This window comes from Buteo buteo, chromosome 3 (assembly GCF_964188355.1).
Source record: "Buteo buteo chromosome 3, bButBut1.hap1.1, whole genome shotgun sequence".
Classification (NCBI taxonomy): Eukaryota; Metazoa; Chordata; class Aves; order Accipitriformes; family Accipitridae; genus Buteo; species Buteo buteo.
The window spans coordinates 46146356-46154825 of NC_134173.1; the positions used below are offsets into that span (position 1 = coordinate 46146356).

At 36.3% G+C, this 8470-nt stretch overlaps 1 protein-coding gene across 7 annotated transcripts in view; it reads left to right on the forward strand.

Moving 5' to 3' along the window:
• The window catches only part of PKIA (cAMP-dependent protein kinase inhibitor alpha), a 46171-nt gene extending 38539 nt beyond the window's left edge, over positions 1-7632 (forward strand). For all 7 annotated transcript variants that reach the window (XM_075023482.1, XM_075023479.1, XM_075023480.1 and 4 more), the window contains one exon: positions 5100-7632. In XM_075023482.1, coding sequence (XP_074879583.1) covers positions 5100-5179 — 80 coding nt within the window. In that variant the 3' untranslated portion in view covers positions 5180-7632. The remainder of the gene's footprint in view (positions 1-5099) is intronic.
• The last annotated feature ends 838 nt before the right edge of the window (positions 7633-8470 follow it).

Below are 8470 nucleotides of genomic sequence, written 5' to 3' on the forward strand. Positions count from 1 at the left end.
ATTTAAAACTAAAATGAAAAGAGTAGTATGCAAAACATGGTTTATGTGGACACATTATTCCCTTGTCCTGCAGCAACAAAAATACTTTTTTCTGATCAGCGGGGGTTGTCTGCAATAGGAAGCCCAGATTTCATAAATGGGAAGGGTGGTTATTTGCAAGTACAACATATTATTGGAAAAAAAAAAGTAATTCTGCAGTGAATGCCTAGTGGCAGGGTCCATATCAGGATAAATTTTATGGAAAATTGAGTATAAGGAATAAAATAAGGAAGTCTTTATTAAGACCCACCTCTTCATAATATCCTTTAATGGAAGCTCTCTGTTTTGAAGCCTGTAGGAGAAGCCATGTGTCTACTTGAAAGGTTATTGCGGAGATTAATTTTGTTTTCATCTGCCAGAGGACAGAGCAATAGCAATGCATTGTTGTTTGTTTTACTTGGCTCTTTGTTTCACTTGGCTCTTTGTTTCTGGGTAAATAAATTGTTTCTTTCCCCTTTCTGCTGATACTTTGTCCTTCTTTTAAGGTGATTAGCACTAATGCAATCCTAAATCTTACTTCACCTCTAATATTAACAAAATTTTTAGTTGGTTGTGCAGCTTCAGTTGAGAGGAAGGAGGGACAGTGTATGCTGAAGGGCCTTATGTTAAATAAAAATAGTAATATGGCTGTGTAATTATTTTCATGTTGGGGGGGCAGTTAATGAATGGATCTTACAGATATTTGACAGACCTTTTCATATCTTAGGAAAGAGGTCTTGTGCTTATTTTAATAATAGCAGAAGAAAACAAATGTGGCAAAGAACAAACTGTTGATAAGCAGCTGCCCTGTTTGTGCACATATTTTTCTTGGAGCCAATGGCAAGAGTTCTGAGAGGCAGTCTCATCACTGGACAATCAGACATGGACAGTGTGACATTTGGAGGGTTGTAGTGCTGTCTGGAAGGGGGGATTGTTTTTTTTGGCTTTCAGACAAATGTACATCCTAAGTCATTTCCTTCTGCAGTTGCCAATTTGGGGCCTATAGCTTCTAGATGCATGCAATTCTAGCTGGGCAGGACCATTATTTTTTTTCTATTTAAAAAGAAAAGTTTTATTAGTATGTGTGTAGGTGTGTCTATTTATTTTAATATGGGGATACGTGTAAAATGTTGGAAAAATATAAAGTAGGTGGCATTTGAAATGCATAATGCCAACCTTCCTTCTTGCTCTAATTTTCTTCAGTCTCAAATTTACACTTACCCAAATTGTCTTTGATCTTGTCCATTTAGAAAATCTAAACAATCCCTATTTTTTAAGTTAAGCTGTTGGAGTGATTGTAAGCCAGAACTGTGTTCTTTTGTGAGCTATAAAAAGAATGTGACTTTGTGCGTGTAATATATGTTGGTATGCATTTTGTACATGCAGTTAGCTCTGTAGTGAAGAAAGTGGTTTAAATAACTGTTAGCCTAATTTTAAATGCATAATTCAGGAGTCTATTTAGTTTTTCTTGGAGACCTCTTTTGCAGCTTGGGTTAACTTAATCATTGCAGAAAAGCATACAGAGTTGCTCATAAAATTACCTTAGGTAGTAGATACACAAAAATGCCTGCATACTTCTTCAGGAGGTTACAAAGTTTGAATTAGATACCATGAAAATATACTTAAATTTTGCATTATTAGCACACCTAGGTGCCAGATAAAAATCTCCAAACCACAAATATTGGAAAATGCATTGTATTATCATTCATACAAGTATTAGTGTATTATCCTGTCATGTATTTCCAAACCAAATAGAGGCTAAAAAATACTTTGTATTCCAAATCCCTGTTCAGAATATACTAGTCCTTGCGGGATGCAGATATGCATCACACCTGACAGGCTTAAGAGGAGAACACATTTGGGGGTTATATCTTATTTCTTTCAAGGTGCATGTGAAACAACTTATGCTAAGTACTACCTAATTATACAAATATAGACATCAAGTTTAGATTCTGTTTTTCTTTTATTCTTATTACAGCTATATGCATTTTCTTGCAAAAGTTCAAGTACATTTGCTTTCAACTGCATGGAGTAATGGCAGAGTAGGATAATGCAGATTAAAAAAAAAAAAGAGGTTATTATAAAACATATGTAAATTAAGCTATCCAAGCATATTTAGTACATTCACTTTGAAAAGCCTGCAGATACATTTTCTGTAAAGAACAGGAACAGCTTTGAACAGCACTAAGCAGTAAGGCCTTGTTCAAAGACCACATATTTTCTGTCATGCACTGTTTGGTACCTGAAGAGAGTGCTGGTTCATGTCCTCATTGATGAGCCAAAACAGATAATCAAGAGTTTACTGCATAATTATATATAATACATGTAATTACTGTATAATACCCTCCCTTCAAAACAACTGTTTCAGTATTCTTAGTCCATAATAAGCTAACAACCTGCTAATATCTATGGAATGGATATATTTACCAAACTTCAAAATACAGGTTCCACGTACTCTGTGGCAACCCATTTTATCTAAATTTAGTAAATCAACACAGTGTACATCTGACAAGTAGAAAACTGCAACAGAAATCATAAGACAGAAGGCAAAAGAAAGATTTTAGTAGAGAAATTGGCAGGTAGCTCATCTGCTCAACTCTCTCAAGGTAACCAATGCAATTCTAAGAAATTTTATATTCAGATCATCTTACAGGTGATTGTAGCTAAATAAAGTAGTAGGGAAAAAGTACAATGAAGAATGAGGACCACTCTCTGCAAGTCTAATCTCTAAAATAAGCTGCTGGTTTTCTAGCTGTCTGCAGATATGCCACAGAACGCAGATTCCGTGCGGAAGTGGAAAGGAGACCTCCTTGTAAAAGTTGTAATGGTCCAACCTTCTACAAAAAACTGAGGATAGTAGAGGCGTTGAAGTCATACAGAACTGGAGTGAAGGAGTGATTGTAGAAATTTGTGATTAAAAGTGATTTTAGTTCATGGTAGAAATGTTTTACGTGTAAGCATTGGGAACACTGATAGACACTGAAGAGTCAGTAAAGTTACAGGAAGAAAAATGAGCTAAAAGCTACACATTAGCAGAACTAGTAACTGTTGCTAGTTTACCAACTAACACAACTGTATTATGCCTTATGGTATATTACTTGGTTTGGGGCTTTTTAGTATTGCCTCTTGGTTTCAAAATACTGTGTAAGAATTGCAACTCCTACTTTTAAGAGCTTATAGCCATCAGGTTTTGAAGGAAGAATAGTCTAAGAGTGTGCTTGGGCAATTTGGGGATTCTCAGAACTTAGAAGAAAAATTATTTCCATAAATGTATTTTAAGGCCTTTGGTAGGAGAGCTCTGCCAGCAGGAAGACAGTCTGTAGTACCGTGACAATGTATTATAGATTAAATGGATTTCAACTAGTGAGTTTTTTCAGTGAGTTGAGAAAATCTTTTAAGAAGTGGTGTATTAGAACCTTAGTGCTCTTTCTTTGAATCTTTGTGCACTATGTTTAACATTTAGGTAGTGAAATGTTTGGGCTTTGTGTCCAGGATGATTCTTCTTTTAAACACAAAAACTTTGCAAAGGTTTTTTTTCCTCTCTTCAGTTTTGTCTTTAAAAAAAAAAAAAAAAAAAAATTCTTTCACAAAAGCTTGACATGCCCAGATAGTATGAGCCATATTAAAGACTTCCTAGTAGTCAGAATAAATGGAGTATGGAGCAGGGAAAAAAGGAATAAAAAAAATCAGATTCCACTCATCTGGACTTCTGCGGTATCAGAACAAATGTAGGAGGCTTTGTGGAAAGTGTTTGGACAACTTGGGCAAAAGGGATTTCTGTCCAATAGGAAATAATTGCACGTAGATCCATCCTGATGGAATCCTTTGTAATGTGGGGGATAAAACTGAGAAATAAAAAGTTTTCTGAGAAAGTGCCTTGCAAAACAAATCTTTATTTATTACTCAACCCCTAATGAACAGGACAAACCTCACTGTTTAATAGGTTAAATCAGCCTTCCACACAACTTTTCATCAGGTTGAATTTGATAATTACCAATAACCTCTGAGGCATTTTGCCACCTAAATACTCAGTACATGCACAAAACGCAGCTATCATGTCGGAGCTTTTTGCAATGTCCTTTGCAATGCAAAGAACATTTTTCCATTAGCAATGTGCCGTTTCTTCTATATAGAAAAGAGAAGGTGTTTATGATGCTTATTTCTATAAACAGAAATAAAGCTGCAGAAGTACAGTATGATTTGAAATGGGGAAACAATAAATATCTGTATTGAGAACCCTGTCATTATTCTAAGGATCTATAGATTAGAGTTAAGAAGCACTACTGTCTCTACTTAGGCCTCTTTACAACTTAGTCCATGGAATTTTCTTCTCTTAACTACTGTATCAAGCCAGTTCAATACAAATTACTCAGAATCCTTGCAAGATACAATAGAGAACTTATGTCTTAACATTATTTCTTACCTAACATTATTTCTTATTATGTACCTATAGCTAACTAGTCCACTGTTCAGGGACTTGCGTCTTTCTTGCACTTAGCTTCAAGCTGTCTGAACCTGTTAGGTCTTTAGTAGTTAGGTGAAATACAATGCTTTGCATATAGGTACTAATAGAGCACTTGTCAATGCACTTCTTAGCCTTCTTTAGACAGGCTTTATGAGTTGTCTGTTCCCTGTGCCACTGTAAGATCTTTTCTGTTCCTCAGATCGTTCTGTGGTTTTCAGTGAGACAGCTAGACTGAACGCCATGGGGCATGGTACTGAAAACGGACACACAGAACAAACACAGCTTTAACACAATATTCCTTTTATTGAAGTTGCATCTCTTTATATTAAACTCTGTTCAGACTTGGTGTAATTAGTTGGGGTTTTTTTTCTCTTACATTGTCATAGTATTACAGTGAATAAATAGTGGTGATTGCAGCTAGGAATTTGTTTTTGAAGGTGTCTCTTGAGATGCAACGTATAGCTATCTTAGTAAAAGGTTTCAAATTTAATGCAAGATTTCAGTTTCAATTTCTTTTTACTTTGTTTTTGAGGCTAGTGGATGAACAGTTGGGCTTCTGGGAGGAAGACCTCTTTGGTTTAGGGTGGATCACTTGTCCTTTTTTTGTATGTTATAGAAGGAGAAGGAGATGCACAACGAAATCCAAGTGAGCAAACCGGTGAGGCCCAAGGGGAGGGAGCAAAGCAAGAAAGCTGACATCCGACTTTGACCGACTGGAGCAGCTGCTGGATGTTTTCAGACTACAAGAGCATGCTGGAACAAATTTGTTTCCATGAGCAAGCTGGTGGAAAAGAAAGTGCATGTGTCTTCACTGCTGGAACCCACTCAACACAATGCTAAAAATGGGGGTACAAGCTGTGGCAGAAGACAGAATTTTCTCTACCTCTGTCATTAGCAATGGTTGAACATGTATTGATTTCTTGGGATAGTGTCATCAGATGGATCCCTTCATAATGACTACTTGATGGGAACACTTTTAGAAAGTAGAACAGGTAAATCTTGTAGCAAATGGCCTTTGAAACATCAGAGGATCGAATTGTATATCTTAAGCAAAGGCTTGTGTGATCCTCAGAGGTTAAAATTCTCTGGCCAAAGTGTTCACCCATTAAAAGAACTGTAAAGAAAGCACTGTTTTTAGAACTTTGCGTCTGTTTTACAGCTCTGTTATTTACAATGGTTTTTGTATTGTACGACTTAGATGCTCCACACTGCCCCTTCTCAACTGCTTATGAAGAATATTTCTGTTACTGTGAATTTTTCTACCACGCGTTTTGAAAGGGCTGGTTTTTTGCATAATGTGGTGATGTGCACATGATAGATTTAAAACGTCAACCGCTAAATTGATTATGCCTAAACCTAAATGACTCAGCAACACTCTAATTTGTTACTAGATGAGCCTTCAAAACGATTTGTTAATGTGAATACTTCAGCGTGTTTTGTGTCCTTGGTACAGTTTTACCACTTGCCTGTAGTTAGTTGCATATCAGAGACTCAAATTAAATCTTCTATGTTATTCTTCCCCATTTTTCTAATTTTACTCAAATTTCTTAATCTTTCTCCGAGATATTTTTTTAAAATGTTAGTCCAAGTATTTTATTGTTATGGTAGTTCTAAGAATACATTTATAACCTTATATGGGTTAAAATTCAAACAAATTCCGTGGTGCTAGAGATTTTCCTGGTTCACATTGTTAACGATGGGCCTTGTTTACACATAGGAAAATAACTGGCATAGGTTATTGCCAGTTATGTATTCTGGAATGAGTTTTAGATTGCAGGATAGTCCAACTAGTGGATCATGGGCTGGATCCAGCCAGGGGGACTATTTTTTCTATTCCTTGTCTCTGCCTCAGTTGATCAGGCTGTTGAGTTTGCACAGACAGTAGCCTGTTACTGATGCACTAGGTACAGCCAAGTGCTAGAAGTGCTACAGCAGCCTTTTGGCTAGGAGGTGGGAAGGGAAGTGAGAGACTTGGCATCTAGCACCCGAAAGACTGGATTTTTCCCATTTGAGCTATTCCAAAATGACAGTCCAAACTGGACCTTCATTGAAATACCAGGATAGCTTGTCCATCCAGGGGATTACTTAAAATATCTACAATTTAATAAACTATTCTGCAGTAGCTATGATGATTGATTTCCTTCCCCGCATCCTGCCCCAATAGACAAGGCCATACATGAGGCTGAATACTGCGAAATGGGGCAGCCACACCTCTGTGTGACTAAGGTGAGTAAAGAGAGTGACTGACTAGTAAACCATGGCAATCACATAAGCACCAATCACAAAGTCAGAAGATTTGTTTTCTTTTATTAACAGGAGGTGATGTCACTTTCTTTATATATAGTATATATATTATATATATTTTTGTGTTGTTGTTGGTTTCAAATGTTATGCACTTTTTAATGTTTGTAAACTTTTACTAATAAATAGTGTGATTGCTTCCTGAATATATTAATCATCAGTTAACAAAACATCTTTGTGGCCACAGCTGTTTGTTTCTACCATATGTATCACAGTACTTGTCACCTGAAATTCTTTTGTGAGATGTGTGGAGAAAAAAAACCCCACTTCTGAACAGTATTATGAGCTCATTTATTAGTGTTAATAAAAACCAAGCCAGCAGTATGCTTGTGGCTCATTAGTGTAATATTAACTCTCACCTTTTATTGTTTGGAAGCTGAATGCCTCGCTGTCTTACTAGCTGTCAAATGCCCTATCTTCTTGGTAACAGAAGTACTCAATTTGCTTTGAAAATACTGTTACCCTTAAACTAATTATTTATTCATTTGTTTCACTCGGTGTACCTTTCAAAGTTAATACATTATTATTGAACTTTTAAAAATTATTTCCCCCCGCTTGCTCTTGCATCAAGTCTTCAAGCTGAACTGGTTGCCTCTTTGTCATTGACTGCTGTCAATCCAGCACAAACAACAGAAGGAATTAAGATTCTAGGGCTTTTTACAGTGTTACTTTATTGATGATCCATGAAACATCATCAATAAAATGTAACAGAAAAAGGCAATAGTGGAATAAGTAATTACAGTACATTTAAGTGTTGGTTTTCCTTCAGTGCTTTTCTTTTAGTTCAGTACACTTTCCTTCTTAAATTCTTCTGTGTTGTGAAATAAAATTTCTTTCAGCCTTTCCTCTCTATTGTGTACCTGTTTCTTCTATTTCTCCTATTGTTTTCTTTTGGTTTTAAAACAATTACAGAGGCCTTTGCTGAGTTGTGAAACACATCTCTCTGTGATGGAAAATAGCGCTATTCAATTCAGTAGAGTAAAAGGCTGTTTATGTTCCTCATCCCCCAAAAGTGTATGAGTGCTTGCTTTATCACTTGAACTCTGCTTGCTGTCTTTATTTGGGGTATTTCTGTAGCATCTATAAGCAGGCCTTGCTTTACGTAAACGTGTGGTTAGTCTGTGCCAAATCACAGCACTGTATCTTCAGTACTATTATTACCCAAGCAATTACAAAAGAGCTAGTTCAAGTATAGTCACACCTTTACTTCTGTGTAATTGCATCATATAACAGGGACACAGATGGCAGAATTGGACTTTGACTGTGTTTATTTTTCCCTTTGCTAGTTAACTTTTTCAGTAAGCCTGCCACTCTGGCTTCTGTTCCACTTATCTTTATATTTTATTGTTCTCAGGATAGGTAAAATATTGAAGTTTGCTTAATTCAGGATTATCTTAGAAAGACCTCTCCAAAAGCTACATAAACTCAACAAAGTTAGGTCTGGATTATGAGCTTAAAAGAATACAACTTAAAGGTTTGGCTTTGGAGGGTTTTTTTGGTGGTGGTTTTTTGTTTGTTTTACCATCTCTTTAGTTGGTATGTTTTCAGTGCTTCCTTCACCCTGCCAGGCCTGTCACTTCAAAAAATTGTCTCTGTACTCATGTTCTTGTTGCCCATAATAAAGTCGATGACTATGTTCACAGGCATTGCATTTGCAGGGTTTAGATTCTCCATCCACTTGAAACA